The 19,355-nt window shown below is 35.0% G+C and overlaps 1 protein-coding gene across 6 annotated transcripts in view; it reads right to left on the reverse strand.

Moving 5' to 3' along the window:
- The window catches only part of LOC106878790 (cilia- and flagella-associated protein 54), a 187,027-nt gene that overhangs the window by 108,348 nt on the left and 59,324 nt on the right, over positions 1-19,355 (reverse strand). For all 6 annotated transcript variants that reach the window (XM_089351125.1, XM_089351124.1, XM_089351123.1 and 3 more), the window contains exons 21-26: positions 17,781-17,963; positions 16,557-16,699; positions 12,722-12,869; positions 10,017-10,172; positions 5,505-5,627; positions 3,563-3,842 (exon numbers count right to left, since the gene is read on the reverse strand). In XM_089351125.1, coding sequence (XP_089207251.1) covers positions 3,563-3,842; positions 5,505-5,627; positions 10,017-10,172; positions 12,722-12,869; positions 16,557-16,699; positions 17,781-17,963 — 1,033 coding nt within the window. The remainder of the gene's footprint in view (positions 1-3,562; positions 3,843-5,504; positions 5,628-10,016; positions 10,173-12,721; positions 12,870-16,556; positions 16,700-17,780; positions 17,964-19,355) is intronic.

Consider the following 19,355-nt stretch of genomic DNA (forward strand, 5'->3'; position numbering starts at 1 on the left):
GCACTACAAATTTTTGTGCATACATCAACACGTCATGAAACTGAGAAATGGTTCAAATTTGTGTTGCACATATTTTTAACTATTTTAGCCTTCAGTATTCTTTTCATTTTATAATGAATTTATTATTTTCCAATTTTAATTTTATGTCTTGTAAAGTCACTGGCAGTCCATGAATGACATAACACAAAACATTTTTAATTTCATTTTCTGCTCACAAAGTGGCAATCATGGTATCTTCAAATGGCTCCACATTTTTTGAATTCAGTCTTGATAGACAATCTGCATAACCTAATTTCTTGGATGGTGTATACTCCATCTTGAAATCATAGTTTAATGATATCATAGCCCAGCACTGTGGAGGCGCAATGGCCGAGTGGTTAGGGCAGTGGACTCGCGGTCATAGGATCGCGGTTTCAATTCCCAGACCAGGCGTTGTGAGTGTTTATTGAGCGAAAACACCTAAAGCTCCACGAGGCTCCGGCAGGGGATGGTAGCGAACCCTGCTGTACTCTTTCACTACAACTTTCTCTCACTCTTACTTCCTGTTTCTGTTGTGCCTGTAATTCAAAGGGTCAGCCTTGTCACACTGTGTCACGCTGAATATCTCCGAGAACTACGTTAAGGGTACACGTGTCTGTGAAGTTCTCAGTCACTTGCACGTTAATTTCACGAGATTGGATCAACTGGAACCTTCAACGTCGTAAGCAACGGAGTGCCAACAGCCCAACATTATAATCTATTAGCAGTGTGGGTAGGAATTCCTTTTTTCGACCCAATATCAATAATAGATGATCAGACTGTAGATGAAAACTTCTACTGTGTAAATATCTGTGTAATTTTTTCATAGCAAAAATAATTGCTGGAACTTCTTTTTCAATTTGACTATAATTTTCCCCTGCTGATAGCAGAGAATGTGAGGCATGAACTACCACCTTCATGTTACCATCTTTATGTAGCATTACTGCTCCTATACTGTACTCAGAAGCATCTGAAGCTACAAAAATCTCTGCTGCAGGATTGAAGTGTACTAACTCCAAATCAGATATTAATATTTTTTTTATTTCATCAAATGCCTTTCAACAATTTTCTGACCAATTCCATTTCTTAGCTTTTTCAGCAGATTATACGGTGGAACCTTCACCTTATGCATATTTGGGATATAATTTTGATAATTTGCCAATCCTAAAAATGCTTGTAAAGTCACTATATTAGTTACAGGGAGCATATTTTTAATTGCATCTGCCCAATGGGTCTGGTTGACATCCATTTTTGTTGATGATTTGTCTTAAATATTTATTTTCAGTAAGAAAAATTCACACTTTTCTTTACTCAAAGTAAAGCCCATAATCCTTAATTTTTTTAGTACATATTTTAGATGCTCTACTAGTTGATCCCTGGATTTGCTTTTTAATGAGAATATCATCCAGATATGGAATTGCAAATACACAGTCCACTAACATTGCATCCATAATCTGTTGAAAAATCACTGATGTGACTTTTGAGCCAAATGGTAATCAGTTGTATTTATACAATCCTTTATGTGTTAAATGTTAGGTATTTAGAGCATTCATTATCTACTCTAATTTGTAGGTATGCATCAGAGAAATTCAATTTAGGAAATATCTTGTCACCGTCTAATTTCACAAAAATATCTTCTGGAGTAAGTAGCAGATAGAGGCACATTTTAAGACATTCATTTAAACCAGTGAAAAATCAGCACACACTCTGATTCTATTCTTTTTCTTAATGTACACAGTTGGTGCTGCCCATTTAGAATATTCCACTTTTTGGATAAGTCTAATTTTTTCTAGTCTCTCTAAGTTTATCTATTCTAATGCTGCAAATGGTACAGTTCATTTTTGTTTAAATGTTGGTATGGCATTTTCTTGCATTTGAAACCATGCCTTTATTTTGGTACACAGAACTTCAGGGAAAATATTAAAAAAATTTTTTTTCAATTTGTTTGATGACTTATTTGTACTGGAAGGAAAATCATTTACGTTTTTACAAAAAAGATTTATGGGGAGATCCCACAAATTAAACAATTCCATCCAGTCGGTACCAAACAAGTTTGTTGAATTATTGAACACAAAATCTTTAGCCTTTAAGGTTTTTTCACAAAATGTAATGTTACTTATCAATTTACTCTTAAAATATAGTTTTTTTCCTGAAACATCATGGGCAATTTTTGAAGTTTCATTTAATTTAGGTCTCCCAACTTTATTTCATGTATCTGTATTAGTTATTGAGATGTCATTGCCTGTATCCAATTGTAACTTTATGTTTGTGCTATTAATTTTTACACACACAAATTTTCTTTGAAGCTCATTCGTATTTTTTGACACCAATAATCTCTTCATGTAATTTTTTCTGTTGAACTGTTTTTTAGGTTCTGTCCTGCAATGTAACTTTTTATGGCCTATTTTACCACACGGTGTCATTTCATTCAATTTGAATTTCTCACACTCTCTGTTAACCACTCTAGCATAGGTGACGAAATCTTCATAATCTTTTTTGACCAAATTTAATCATTGCCAATGAGTATTAAACAGGGAACTTCTTTCACTGAAAATTTTCAATGAAATATTGTTTCATCAAAACAAATCTCACCTGGCTTCTTCAGCAGAATATAATTACTATATTTTTCATGTTCAGCAGGGGGTAACTTACTTAAAAGTAATCATACTTTTTTCTCAATGGACCAACTTTTACACTCTTCTTTGAAGATTTTTTTCATATCTACGAAAATATGCAGAGAAGGTAGAACATTCTGCTGGTTTATAGCTGAATTCTTCAAATGAGTTTGCTACACTGTCTGGTGAGTATGAACCTGAAGTATTTTCAAACTTCTTCAACATAAATTCCAGCAACTGTTGGTTTTGCTGTTGTTGCTGTTGTAGTTGCTGCAATTGCTGCTGCACTTGCTGTTGCTTCTGCTGTAGTTGCTGTTGTAACTGCACCACAGAGGCCAATAAGTTCTCCATGTTAAATGATTTTTCCTTTGGTTTCATACCAAACAGAGAAAAAAACGTCCAATGCAAGCTTTGAACAACTTGCCACCACTTTTATAACCTTGTATTAGATATATGATATAACAAAGTGAGTGTGGGGAAGAAAGTATATACACAATGCACTACTATTACTATTACACAAGACTCAACGCTCTATATCAAAGGCTCATAGTGAACTGCTACCAACACGAACTGCCAATTGCTGACAGTTCTTTAATTTATAACAATGAGTCAGTCCACTTTTAGTCACTTGAGGGGTGGGGTGTCGTTGGAATCCTTCTACAACAAATGATAATAATAATAATAATAATAATCTGTTCTTTGTTTGATTTATGGGGTGAGCGCAAATGCAGGCCCCACACTTAGAAATAGTACACCCGAGTCGCCCACATTTGGGGCAATCATAAAGGTCAACCCAACCAGAGTGCAATGGAACCACCTTGATGATCATGGTTTCTACTCCTGTGCCAAGTAATAATAATAATAACAATAATAATAATAATAATAATAATAATAATAATAATAATAATAATAATAATAGAAACAATTACCTAGTTTATTAATGTAAGATAGAGCCTCTTCCAAAATAACCAGTTCTTCCTTTACATTCATTTCGGCAATGTTATCTTGTTTAGATTTAACAGCCTGCCGTAATTTAGTGTATGACCAGTTAGGTGTTTCTGTTTTGTCATTCATTGCCTCTGATTCAATTGTATAAGATTCAGTAATCGGAGAAGTAGTTTTCCTGGCCATTATATCATCTTGCAGGATTCGACAACCAGTTTCACAGATTTCTAAAGCCATGTTCTTTTCCTTCATTTTGTGTAACATCTACATAAAGAATTATAAAATATTAGTTAAAAACAACCAAAAACCATAAGAAAGAAGAAGCAACACAGTATTGATTACTTAATTTTTAATTAGCATATTGTGGTTTAGTTTAGGAGTGTGGAGGAAATAGAGAGAAACCTCAGACAACTAGTTACTGGTCTAGTGAGAACAAATTCTACCATAAGTATCAGCTTACTAACGGAAGGATCTATAACACTGTGTAACAATTTTTTTTTTGTCTTTGGTCAGTAAGTGTTATTTCCTATTTGCTTCTATTTAGAAATCAAAGAAAATGACTAGTCTTCCCTTCAAACTTTGCTTTCATGACCTGTTCAGCAATGTTTTGAAACTGATCTATTTTCCATTACATTTCAGACAGATTCAGCACTGAGTTGATGAAGCAGAAATATCGTTATAGCAAACATTCTGCTCAATATCACAGATTTGCTTGTCAGTTGCTTAACCTTAACCACTTGAGCATGTCCTTTAGTGATTGACAATATATGCATATCAGATGATGAACAGGAGTAGTGGGGGAGCATCATAACTGTGTGTTGAGAGGGATTCTTTGGGGTTTGAATAAATGTAACAAAAGCAAAGTTTGAAGGAAATATTAGCCATTTTTCATACTTTGTAGGGGTAAGCAAAAAAGAAATAACAGTTGCTACCCAAGGACAAAAATCATGTTACACAGTGTAATCTTTCATACCATCACCAGAACTACCTTATGTTAATGTTCTAAACTAGTGTTTCTCAACCCTTTTTTGCTCATGGACTCCCTTTGATTCATATTTTACTCAGATAGACCCTCATAGCCATTCAATGTTTAAAAAATCCTATTATATTTTCATAATTAAATATTATTAGAAATTGTATTTAAAAAAATGTTAAAATATTTCATTTATTGTAGAAGTATAACCTATTTATTGTACATTAAATTGTATAAACAAAATCTTATACGAACACCCTAAAGGTCAAATGGACCCTGTTTGAGAGCCATTACTCTAAAAACAGTTAATTTACAAACTGTTAAGTCAACTTAGCTAGAAATATGTACCATAAGAAAACGAACAAGGAGGTTTCTGATTAAATCCTTCTATGACTGTTACTTAGAGAGATAAGCCACTACCAGGCAAACTTGGTTTAAATCAACAATATTGAGAGAAATGCTTCAGAGAAGTGTTCTGCATACTAATTACAAACAGAGCAGGGTCTTCTATATGAAATATAGTGAGTATAAACATGTCAATGGTATGAGATTTAGTTTGGCTAGATAAGCAGAATAAGTCTGATAAAACCAAAACATCTGACTTAAAAACCAACTTCATTGCAGTTATTGTATTTTTCATATTTTCCAAAAATTTCAATGGCATGTGAGAACTATCTGCTTTGTTTGTTGCTTTTATACTTTGAATAATCGTAGAGGGACTGTTTATCAACTAATTGCATGGATAATCTTGGTTAAATAGAGTTTTTTCAATTCATTATATTACATACTGTAACTTGATCTCGACGCCTTATATCCTTATATGAAACTGACCCAATAAGTTATGTGACTAATTTTGCATCTTTATTTATGACTGGGAGTTTGAAGTAATCTGGAGGTGTTTTTTTTTTTATTTTCTAAATTGCAAGATGATAAATTAAACAAATAAAACATACCTTACTAAGATGATAGACAATACAAGTGACCATATGATGCATGCTGTCTACAATAGCAGTTGTTCTTTTCTGACGGACATTACTAGGTAATTCTTGTAAAACTCCATAACAAAACAGAAGTATCTAAATGATTAATTTATTAATCAATAATTATTCGATAAGGGAATCAACAATAAAAGCATCAGTACTGATGACTTTGATGATGACAATGATGATGACGATGATGAGATGATGATAATGATGGTAGTGATGATGATGATGATCAGTGTTTTTTCTTAATTGTGCATGATAACTGATCTAAATATTTTGCTCAAAATTTCTATCATTTTAAAACAGATATTCCATATATGGTTATAAATACACACACACACACACACACACACACACAAGTAAACAAATATCACACAACATTAAAAAGACTAAAATGTTTCAATAATTTTGATTATCATCTCAGGGATCGGCCATATTTTTGAGAACTACATTTCATATAAGTTTTGTTAATAAGTAATGTAATTCAGTATTTATTCAATGTTTGTGATATCAGCAGGGTGAGAAAGATGAAAGATCTGCAGGCAATCGTATTAATTGTAGATTTCTCAAAAGCTTTTAACTTTGTACACTGAGACAGAATTGAACAAATTGTTTTCTTGCACATGAACATCAGGAACTGTACTGATGCTCTACAAGAACACAAGAGTTAAAGTTCAATCACCTTATGGATATACTTTGATATCAATGCAGACATCTTACAAAACAATACAATACTCTACCACAACTTATATTTATCATCTGCCTTGACTACATCCTTTACACATCCATTGATAGCAGTGAAAAACTCAACTTCACTCTGACAAAATCCGCCTTCCTTTGCTATCCATCCACAAAAATATGATGAGATTGCACTTTTTGCAGAAGCTACCACCCTTCTACATAACATTGAGAAAACAGCTGGAGGTATTTATCTATATGTCAATACTTCCTTGATTAAATACATTTATTTCAATTGGAAGGGTTTAATAAGCACAATTAATCAAAACCCTTGAAAATATGCAGATCCTTTACATACTTATGCAGCAACATAGCATCCACATAAAAGTAGGTGAAAATCCTTAGATGCTGATAAGTATGTTCAACCATGTGAGAGACAGTGGGAACAGCAACACCATTGATACTATGTGAGTATGAGGATGCCTAACGAGGACAGATTGGCCAGAAGAGTCAGCAATGTTCAGATGGATACCCAAAGCACAATTCAATTTGCAACAGCTTGGAAAGTTCTTGATGGCTTTAGTGTCATCTGGAATCCATCACAACTAGATGACCTTCAAAGAAGTGTGTGCCATACCACTGGAGAGTCCCAAGAGATAGACAAGCAAAGAGAGAGAGATGAATGCACTTTATAGAACATTGCTAGAGAGCTAAGCAAGAACTCATTAGTGATACTCATATGGACACTTTGACATGAATGTACTCAGCTGCACACCAAAAGACAGTATTTCTGCACTTGTGGGATGTTGTTTACTGCCCTTGCCAAATGCTATGCAGGATTGTGACAAGTGGCATGATTGATTGAGGCAAATCTGAGCAAGTTTGGCCAGATGTGAGATGATACATATTGCTGATGTCAATTTTTTGGACCTTGAAGATGTAAAAAGTAGTGATAACACTGGTATGATTTAAATTCAGGGTCATATGCAGTAACTACCTGGCTTCCAGTTGGTTGTAGGGATTAATGCAATTGTTTGTAAGTAAATAATATCACAATTTTTCCATTAGGGTAAAATTTATAATTGATAAGAGTAAAGGGATAACTTCAAGATACATAATCAAAATATCCACTGGTAAATAATATCAATGGACAGAATGCATATTTGAAAGATATAACACATAGAAGAAAAATTTAGATATAAAGATTAAATCCATTTTATTTTCTCTTTTAATTTTTTTCTTCTTCACTCCCTTTGTCTTTTTCATTTTGTTATTATATGTGCCAAATACTCAAAAATCAATCCAGGATTAACCCTTTTGTCATCATATTTCTGTTGAGATGTACTGTGTTTCTTTCAATTAATTTTGAATATAATAAAGAATTTAGTAAAATAACTTAGTGATCATTAAGCTAGTGTTAGGAACATAAATTGTGACTAAGGTTTGGCAGAAGATTTTAATTCAGAACTTTTGAAAGCGAGACATTTGTACTACAGAGCCAGAGGCAGTTTTCGGCAGGTTGATATCAAAAGGGTTAAAGAGTCCTTGAATGGTCAACAGTTGAAGAGTTTTGCTGAGCTCTATTTTAAAAATTACATTGATAATAGTAATAGTTTGTAAAGAGAAAGAAAACAATAAGTTTTGATATTTATGTACTTTCCACCAAGGCTTTTAGTAATGTGAGTTATCTTTTTATATAAATAATTTGTTTCTTTGTTTAAAAAAAGCTATAAAATCTATAAAAAGAAAATCATTACTGAGACAAACCAGAAGAGCAAGATACTAAATTTATCTCATTATACCTAGACTATTTTAGCTCAGAAATAAAGTTCAAAGTTATGAAACTATCAATACTGGTTGTTTCCAACACCACAAGTTGAGAAGAATTATTACTAATCTAGTTGCTGTAATTATTGGTTTCATATTTTGACACAAGTCCAGTAATTTCAAGGATGAAGTAATTCCATTACATTGACTACAGAGCTCAACTGGTACTTATTTTATCAACCCTGAAAGGATGTAAGGCAAAGTTGACCTTGGCAGAATTTGAACTCAGAACATAAAGATGGACAAAATGCCTCTAAGAATTTTGCCCGGTGTGCTAATGATTCTGTTAGCTCATCACCCAAATATGTCAACATTAATGGTTTTTGCTCAACCTCCATAGTAAGAAAGTTATTTATTCTGCTGTTAACACTCACCAAATGAAGGTGCTTTGAGGAAACTGAGTATACTGAATTGAGCAGAACACAATTAAACTATTTCCAAGCAAAGAAATAAGAGTGATAACCCCTGGCACAAAGGCATTTGGTGGACAGTCAGCATCTCCAAGTCTGAAAGTAACTTATTTTCAGTATGTTGCCCAGGAATGATATTGGATAAACCACAGTCCATTCTCTTGAATAACATAAACAAGCTGCAACCACAAACATACAAAGCAACCATGAAAAGAAATTTGGCAAGCAAGAACTTGATGAAAATATCATCTCTTTGATGTTATCAGGTCCTTCCTTTGGATGAGGGAATGTTAGCAGGATAAGCAGAATTTCGTTCATCAAGTTGCATTCCATTCTCCAGGTTGCAAAATGTTAGAACAAGAAAGTGACAAAGTTACTAGGCAATGCAAACTTAGTGCATTGAGGTATAAGGGAAAGTTGGGAGTATAAGGGAATATTGCAGCCATGCAATATTCCAGACTTGATAAAGAAAAACCGATTTTAGCCCTTCCAATATGGCATGCAAGAGTTCTACAATGATGGCAGGTGGGAGAAGATCTTAAAACTATTGGGCAGTCACAAATAGCATTTTGGCAATAAATAGATTAGAGAAAAATATAATAAAAAATCCCTACTTGATAGGATTCTATCAAGACCAACGTTTTGGTGTGCCTTGAAAAAGGTTTGGCTCAATGGTTAAGTAAATTGGCTTACAGTTATAAGGTCATGAGTTCAATTCCCAGCAGCATGTTGTGTTCTTGAGCAAGATACTTTATATCATATTTCTCCAGTTCACTTAGCTGGCAAAAATGAATTGCACTTGTAATTCTAAGGGCCAGCCATGTCACATTCTGTGTCGTGCTGAATTTCCCAGAGAACTACATAAAGGGTGCACTTGTTTGTGAAGTGCTGAGCCCCTTGCTTGTTAATTTCAAAAGCAGACTGTGTCATTGATCAGATCAACTGAAACACTCATCATTGCGTTATCCTTGTTGAGGATGAGACTATAATGTGATGTTAGAAAAGTTAAGCTGTTCTATCTTTTATACTAGGCTTACCAAAAATTTAGTATTAGTTAGCTTGACTCATGTTAAGTCAACATGACTTATGATAAGTCATAACAAACAGATGTTATTTTTGTAAATGTTGTTGTCATTATCAATCAACATTCCGGTCTTTGGTGACTGTTCAAATTTAATGGAGAACAACTACCTGAGAGGTTTTAACTTCAAGAAAACTTACAAGTGGGTGCTGAAAAGTTCCTGGCTTTGGGTAAAACAGAATACAGGAGGGTCAGTTAATTATGACTTTATTCAATATATTCCCTTCTCAGATTCAAACACTTATTGCAGTGGTCCTCCAGTTTTTCTAAGCCTTGTAAAAGAACTCGGAAGATTGGGCTGTCAATCAGACCTTTCGCAATACCCTTAAAGCCAGGAACTTTTCAGTACCCCCTCATATATTGCTAAACTTGTAAAAGAATAAATATAAAGTTTACAGTGAACTTTTGTAGGTTTTAAATCATAGCATTTTCCTGTATATGAATGAATTTTAAAATAAAATATAAATGAAATAATATACATTTTACCTGAATGACAGGCGGGAAAATCCACGAATGATACAGGAATGGTACTAACAAGCCATATATCTGAACAAGAGCTTGAACACATAGATTGACATCATTCAGAAAAGATGCTAGGTCAATTGCAAGCAACAACTTTTTGCATTCAACTAAGCGCTTTTTCTGAAAAAGACAAAATAAAAAGAAACAAAAAAGAAACAATAAAAATATCGATATAACTGAATGGATATCAGTATAAGTTGTTGGGTTCCTATGCTAAAATTAGCCATTACATAAAACCCTTGTACTGTCATGTGGTTGATTTCACTTCACAATCACAGATTGTGGGTTCAATCCCATTGAAAGGTACATTGAAAAATTGTTTTCCAGCCAAATCTGAAGTTGACCAATATCTTGTGAGTGTATATCATCAGCATCATATTGAATCAGGAAAATAATTTGTTGAGGGATATTTCCTACAGCTGGATTCTTTTCCTGTTCCAGCCCTCACTTGTTTCCAAGTAAAGTAATATTTCCCTGATATATATTTTTACAGAAGAATGGAAATGCAGGACACATTGTAATAGGTTTTGGTAAAAATAGATCCTTTTGTTATAGTAGCTGTCAGTTGTCTATGAAATTAACTTTGAATAAGCCTTTTGCTGTATTTCAGTGTCCTAATAGGTATTCTTTGACAGAAATGTGTTCACAAATTTTATTTTCACATACGACAACTAGTTGTTGTTTTGTCCTAAGTCAGCACTGATCACATAGATTTATGATTAAATACTTTCCAGTGATGATCATAGGACATTCTAGAACTACTTTATTTAAAATGCCTTTGCTTTATTAAGACAGCTCTGTGCAATACAAAGACTGAAAAATTTCCTAATCCATCCCCATAGTTACGAAAAGAAAGAGAACAATTCTGTTGTCGCTTGTCAAAATAACTGGGAATTAATGCATGGCCTGAATTAATGCATGGCCTGAATTAATGTGTGGTCCATTAGACGTGGTTCATAAATTAAAAAAATACTGGTACACTGTTGGTTACAACGACAAGTGTTCCAGTTGATCTGATCAATGGAACAGTCTGCTCATGAAATTAATTTGCAAGTGGTTGAACATTCGACAGACACATGTACCCTTAAAGTAGTTCTCAAGGAGCTTTAGCAGGACACAGAATGTGACGAGGCCCTTTAAAAGACAGGTACTACTTATTTTTGCCAGCTAGGTGGATTGGAGCAACATGAAATAGAGTGTCCTGATCGAGGACACAATGTGCCACCAGAAATCAAACTCACAACCTTATAATCATGAGCCAAATACCCTAACCACTGTCACTGGTTCATAAATAATATTAGTTTAAATTAGTAGTTGATGATAATGCTTACAAATAAAAGAAACTATTTGTAGCAAACATATTATGTCTGATCAATAAGTATCCGGACTGTTGCCATAGTAACGAGGCTAAAGCATGAAAAGCAAAGCTGCTTGGCACAGATTGATTTTGAACTCTGCTGTGCATGCACACGAAGTTTTAACGTTCTAGATCATTTCCGCTGTTTACAGCACTGCTTGGAAGGAAGGTGTGTAGTGGGTGATTGTCATATTGACCATGGCAGAGAAAGTCGTCATGGCGATACCTATTCAGAGGCCTATGCAAAGTTGCAGAAAGCGTATGGAGAGTAGTGTATGAGCCGCACACAAGTGTACGAGTGGTTCAAATGTTTCCAAAATGGCCGAAAAATGTCAATATTGACAAACATTCTGGGTGACCCACAACCAGCAGAACTGAGAAAAACATCACAGATGTACATGCAGCTGAGACGGGAAATCATTGAATCACCATCCATGACTTATCAGAGGGTGTGCAGATTAGTTACAGTTTAGTTTAGTTCATTATCATTGAAGATTTGGGTATGAGACATGCGTCTGCGAAGTTTGTGCCAAAACTGCTTTCATCTGACCAAAAAGATACTTGAGTTTCAGTTGCAGAAGATCTCCTTAATTGTGTGAAGAACAATGAAAACTTTTTGAAAACTTTGCATAGGCCTCTGAGCAGGTATGGCCAAACTTTAGGCAAAATTTGTTGCAGATTCTCTGCTCAAATTTATCTATCATGATCAATGTGATGAGCACACACTACACACCTTCCTTCCAGGCACTGCTGTAAACAGTGGAAGTAAGCTAGACCATTGAAACTTAGTGCACATGCACAGCAGAGTTCAAGGTCAATCTGTGTCAAGCAACTTCATTCTCTGTGCTTTAGCTTCGTTACTATAGCAACAATCCAGACACTTATTGATGACCATGTAAATCATCAAACAAGTGAAGTGTAATGCAGTTCATCCTCATCCTCATCATCTGCCAATTAGCATCTGTTTTTCATGCTGGTATGGATAAGATGGTTTGACTAGAACTGGTAAGCCAGTGAGCTGCATCAGGCTCCAGTCTATTTTGGCCTGGTTTCTACAGTGGATGCCCTTCCTAATGCCAACCACTCCATAGAGTGTACTGGTTGTCTTTTACTTGTCACTGGCAAAAGTGTTCTTCGCATGTCACTAGAACAGGTGCCTTTTATGTGTCACCAGCACAGGTGTCACTCGTGTCTCTGCATGAGTGCCTTTCACACATCACCAGCATTGGCCATGACTACAATTTCACTTAACTTGATATGTTTTCTCAAGCAAAACATATCATATGAATATATAAATAAACCAGTCACTCACCTGTTTTATTTGAAATGGACCATCATCACAAAGTTTATCACAGAACAACTTTCCTGTACGAATGCTTATGTCTACAGATGTCATAATACATGTGTAAAACTGCATCAATAATATTGGAGAGGCTGTAAGCTTTACAGTCTTATTTATTCTGTAATAGAATTAATAGTCAACTTTTATTTAGAAAGATAACAAACTATGCAATCATTTTTTTTAAGTCTTAAGGTATTTTATGAAGAATTAAGTTTAAAATAATTTAATGAGCTTCCATGCTGGCATGGGTTGGACATGTCAACAGGGATCTGATGTATGCACCAAAGGCTAAACGTCCTTCCTAAGACCAGCCTCTTTACAAAGTTTACTAGTTATAGCATGGGTTGTGTATCCTGAATTTTTTTTTTTTTTTGTAGCAGAAATGTAGCCACTCACAAAGACCCTGGCAAAAAGGATTGACAGCCTTAACAGCAGAGCCCTGGGGACCATCGATAACATCAGATGGTACCAACATGTCTCAAACAAAGAGCTGCATATGTGCATGTATCAGCCCACAGCTTCCTGTCTCATAGCCATCTTCCACATGCACTGGCACGGGTATATCCTCCACCTCCCACCAGATCATCCTACCAGGGTCTTATTCTTGTTTGACACAGCAGCTGCAGGCTGGAAGAGGCCCCAAGGCAGGTGCCACACCAGATGGCTGGACATGATTAAGGAAGATCTCCAGAGGCACAACATCACCTTGGAGGATGCAGAGGGGTTGGCACAGGACCAACAGTGATGGAGGGCACTGGTGGACCTCGTTAGCTCTATGCACAATGATACTTCTGAGACTGCTAGCCAGGGAAGACTCCAGCTCTATCATGCAAGAGCAGACAGAAAGAGAGAGAGAGAGAGAGAGAGACCAACAATAGTGAATATCACCACATAACTTGCAAGATTAAGTGCCTAAAGTGGCCCTAGTAACTAAGAGAGAAAAGCAAAGGAAGCAAGGGATGGGTTTAAGTAGGGATGAGTGAAGGAGAGTGAGTAAGATGAAAAGAAAAGATTTATAATTGAGGAGAATGGATTCAGAGAGTAATAGAGGAACAGAGTAATACAGCAGTCGTTAATTGAAAGGGGAAGTTGACTGGGATCAGGGGAAAGAGATTAGTGGCAAGGGTTATTGAGAAAGAATGGGGATAGATTGCAAAAGTGATAGGGTGGTTTGTGTATCCTACTTTGCAAGGGTGAGTGTGACAAAAAAGAGGCAGGGAGGAGCAACAAAGGTGGAGGGGAATCCTGAGAAAAATTCTTGGAAAGAGGGGTGTGAGAGTCATTGGAGTAGGCCAAAAGGGGAAAGATGAGAAGGGATATTGGAGGAGGCAAATGTAAGGGGAGACCAGTGAGGTAAAATGAGACAGAGAGGAAAAGCAGTTAGGAAAACGGAAGATGTTCTTTTACAAATAGAGAATTCTATTGAGAGAACATTTTTCATAGAACAATAACACATTTAGAGAACATTTTTCATAGAACAATAACACATTTAGAAAAGGAGTGGGTAGAAATTCCATACAGTGTACTCAATGCGAACTATAGACACATTAGAAGTGCAGTGGAATCAGATAAGAGTTTGTGGCAGATGAACAGGAGCAATAAACATTATGAGCACATGAGAAATAAGACTTTTCAAATGCTCAGGAGGTAAAAGATGACTTCTGTTATGTTGGTGTCCTAATTAACAGTGGAGGAGGACATTCTGAAAGTATAGTTGCTACAATAAAAATAGGATGGAGAAAGTTCAGAGAGCTTCTACCTTTGTTGGTAACAAAATTAAACAATAGGGTAAAAAATTGGATATCAATTAATATCAATTTAATACCAGGTAACTAGCACATTAAAAGAATCAGGGAGATTCAGAAAAAATATCCGAGATCTCAAGGATTATTGCATTGCAGATAATTGTATTTTTTTTGTGTAATTTTCACTGGTCTTGCCCGCTTTACGTTTTTGTTGCTTCGCTGAATTCCCTTTGAGAATTATTCGGTCTTAGTAGACACATGACATGTGATCTTCTTCTAGCACATTACCAGTCCACCTAGTGGCCTCCATTATATATATACTCTGTTGGTAACAAAAGGTAGATAGAGTGTATGATGCTTGCACACAAACAGTAATGCTATAGGGTTGTGAAACATGAGCCATGAATACAGAGGACATGGAAAAAAAACTAGAAAGAAAGGTGGCAAGCATGTTTCTTTGGATGTGTAACATTAGTATGATGAATGACAAAATACAAACGTGTTGAAAAAATTGGGCTTCAGAAGAATCAGATGTTGTGTGCAAGGGAGAAGACTGTATTGGTAATCATGTGAGGCATATAGATGAGGACAGAGAAGTACTGTTCACATAATGTAAATGGAGCTTAAGCAAAAGGGAAACTCAGGAAGACATGGAACAAAGTAGGGAAGGTTGATATCAAAACTTGGAACCTTGAAGAATAGCTGAGAAAAGGCTTAGACAACTAGAGACATGTAGCACTTGAAAAGACCCAACCATCACAGCAAAGCTGAGGTTCTGAACGCCTCATCATCATCATCGCTATTTAACATCCACTTTCTATGCTGGCATGGGTTGGACATAATGAGTATATTTAATCTGAGTCCCTTATCCAGTTTCCTCGTCAAGCCTTCCCTACCACCAATCATCACTCTGTCACTGAGCCCACCATCACTTACCTAACTGCAATATTCTGTTGTTGTAATTAAATGGTTTAAATTAATTCGTCACCATCTTTCTCTATGATACCAGTTATCTTTCCCACAACCTGGAACCACTTCATTTCCATCTTTTATTCTTCACATTGTCCTTCTCTATCCACATTTCCTCTTCATCATCCTCTGTCCTGCCAAAATATCAATCCCTCTCTATCACTATACATCTCTTACTCTCACCACACACTATATCTATCTCTCCTTATGCTCTCTTGCAGCCTACTCACCCATATCTCACCTTCTCTCATCCTTCTGCAGTCTGCTATATTATTATTACTATTTTACTGCTCTTTTCCCCTTTCTGTACTACTTGTCACCACCTACTCTTGCCTACCATCCCATTGACTCATATCTATTACTAATCTCCCCTCAACCTTTGTTCATTATTCATTATATTCACTCCCACCATATTCTTACTCCATCTCTGACTATCCCTCACTCTTTCCATACATTCTTGCAACCTCTACTCTTCTACCCATCTTTCCTCTTCTTAAATCCCCATTCCTATTCACCTCCTTGTATCCTGAGGGCTCACCTTCACATCTCATCAGCATCATCTTTGTCTTTCTTTCCAGCTCTACTCTGATTATTCCTATCTACACTTCTGTCATGTGAGTAACCATGAATCTCTTCTACAGTAAGAAACTTACCTCACTCATGTTGGTGCCATGAAAAAATACCCAGTTACACTCTGTAAAGTTGTTGGGATTAAGAAGAGCATCCAGCAGTAGAAACCATGTCAAAACAGACATTGGAGCACAATGCAATTCTCTGACTAATCAGAACCTGTTGAGTCATCCAACCTATTGCAGCATGGAAGATGGGCGTTAAATAAGGATGAAGATGATGATGATGATGAATGTTTTTTTTTTTTTACATTTTTACTCTAAGCATGGTAGTCATTTAGATGACTTATTTTAAAGCCGGATGACTACTCTGCATTTAAATCTTGCCGTGACTTCATCCATTTGCTAAATCTGTGAGTTGCCTTCAAGTAGATTAGTGGCAGCTTCTGAAACAAATCTGTTGATGCTTAGTTAATTCCCTTGAGACATTTAACAATAACAACACTGTTCATTTTCATTTACCTGGGAAATTTTTGAAAAAATCTCTGAGTTGTTGATTTATTTTTTGATGTTGAAGGAGGAGAATCAAAGTTCTTTACAAAATGAGAACACAAATTGTCAAATATGTGTACTGAGATGGAGAAACAGTTCAGTTGGTAGGAGATCTGTAAAATAAATAAGAAACTATAATATCCATATATATATATAAGAAATTAAAAAAGGAAAATACACACACTTTACATAGTTTTAATATAATTTTTAATATATCGACCGGTTTCGCTTTCGCTATTCATGATATTATGGTTTACTTATTTGAATATGTATTTTCATGAGAAGAAATTTTTGTCCATGTTGCGTGTGATATACAAGTGAATGACTTCACAAGTAGAAAAATAAGGGGAGGTAATTGGTTATCGTTATTGTTGTTGTTGTGGGCAAGGGAGATAAATGTTCAGCTTTCGGTAAGGGGAGGGGAATATATATGTACGCACAAAAAAAAGTTTCAGAAAACTTGTTTAATGAGAGGATTTATGTACAGTGATGTAATTGTGAATTGAAATATGTAAAAAGATAAAGGTTAGTTATGTGTGCATATTAAGACGTGTTCTGTATTTTTCAATGAAGAAAAGTTTCTTTATTTAAACGTTCTTGTGGAGATATTGTGTCTTTGCACTGGTAGAAGGGGAAGACTGTGAAATTTGGTTTGATGTTATCTGCACATCTTTCTATATGTTCACTGAGTTCCTTTCGAGTGTTGGGCCTCATGGAGGCAATGACCAAAACCTTTGGCATTATGTTGTGCTTGAGAAGACCCTTCAAGCTGGTCACACAAATCGGCACCTGCACTGGTAGCATGTAAACACACCCCGGTGACATGCAATTGGCACGTAGAAACATCCATTACACTCTTGGAGTGGTTGGCGTTAGGAAGAGCATCCAGCCGCAGAAAACCATGCCACTTCAGACTAGAGTCTGGTGCAGCCTTCCAGCATGCCACCTCAATCAAACCGTCCAACCCATGACAGCATGGACAATGGATGTTAAATGATGATGATGAAGATAATGTCATATTTTATATCCAGTAAATTTCACATCATTCAAATGCATTTTGTGCTTATACAGCTTCAAAGTTTGATTTTGTATATTTATGTACATAGGAACTTTTATGGATTTCAATATAACATTAAAGATGTCATTTACAAGATATTACATCAAAACATTTGTTAATGCAAAATTTATTCTTACCTGACACAGAAATACGTATGTTAAAGGTATAGATAATGAGTTGGACACAAGAATTGGTGTAGTGCTATCTCCAATATTATCTCCAATTAGTTTACCATCACTGGTGTAAGCACCCAATGCAAAAACATACTGTTGGTTAGTTTTCATACCTGTCACTATAATTTCTTTGTAGCTTGCAGGTATCTGCATCAAATAGAGTAATTTATTTCAAACAATAAATCTAATAAAATCCCCAAAACATTTGTATTATTGGTAAATAACAACGGATTTTATTTGTGAATTTTTAAAGTTGTAAATAGTCACATATTTTAAAATCTGAAAATTTTGCTTTAGACCAAAAAATAATTTGGCAAGATTTGAACATAGAACATGTGTGAGTAAACTAAATATTGTAAAACATTTTGTTCAGTATTATACTATTTTTTTCGATTTATCCTACTTTATAGCTGGTATTTTATCAATCTCTGTGGGATTTGAACTCAGATAGTAAAGAGATGTAAGAAATGACAATGAAAAACTAATTCCTTGAGCTATATTTGAAGTATCAAATACATGAAAAATGAGCGTCCTTCTAAATAAATACTACAAATAACTTGTTCAATAAATCTGGGACTTGTCTGCAACAATTACATAAACTGAGGCATATAAAAGTCAATGTCTTACCAATAAATACCACAAATTTGCAATGGATAAAAAAACTCATGACTTTGGATCTGGTTGTCTATTTCTTTTACTTGACTATATCAATCTTACATAATAATATCTCAAAAATATAGAATCTTTGCATGCATTTTAAGGGTAAAATAATAAGAAATTCCCAAGAATTACTGAATTAAATATTTTGAATTTTACCATTAAGCATCTTTTATATATCTTAAATCTGAATTATGAAGTGATAATGGGATTTCTTCAACTATGTTATGACTTCACTGTATATTAGGAGAGTCATTATGCCAATAGCAAACACATGTATAGGTTCAATTTCACTTCCTTATTATTCATAGGAGGACATGTCATTGAAGAGGGTATGAAATGCAACAAAAGGACTTTGACAAACACAGCTGAATGATTAATCAAACAATCAATTACTTAGTTGCTTAAATAGTTAACTACTTAATGAATAATAAAATTGAATTAGTATGTGTACATGTTTATTATTGGTATAATGATGTTCCCAAGATGCAACAAAATCTGTTCCAACACATAGGTTCACATGAAGAATCTTGCAAACCAAAACCAATATATCATGACAATTAGTTTTCAATTAGTTCTAAAAACATAATCAATAGCCAAAACTTTATTTAGAAAATGACTATTGAATGCAAATTGTATTTGAGCATTAGCTCATTTATATTTCTACTTCTATGTTGGAAGGTTTACAATAATCCCACTCCTGTTTTATGATATAAGTAAGACCCAATATTTTCATGTCTGTTTTAACTATTCCATTCCACACTTCCTTGTTATATTTGTAATATCGTTCCTTCTGCCCCAATGCCATTTCTATACCCAGGATCCAGATCACATTCCGTTATTAGTACAGTTGTGTTTCTTACATATAATAGCCCATGCCTT

The sequence above is a fragment of the Octopus bimaculoides genome, chromosome 4 (genome assembly GCF_046866305.1).
Source record: "Octopus bimaculoides isolate indiv1 chromosome 4, ASM4686630v1, whole genome shotgun sequence".
Classification (NCBI taxonomy): Eukaryota; Metazoa; Mollusca; class Cephalopoda; order Octopoda; family Octopodidae; genus Octopus; species Octopus bimaculoides.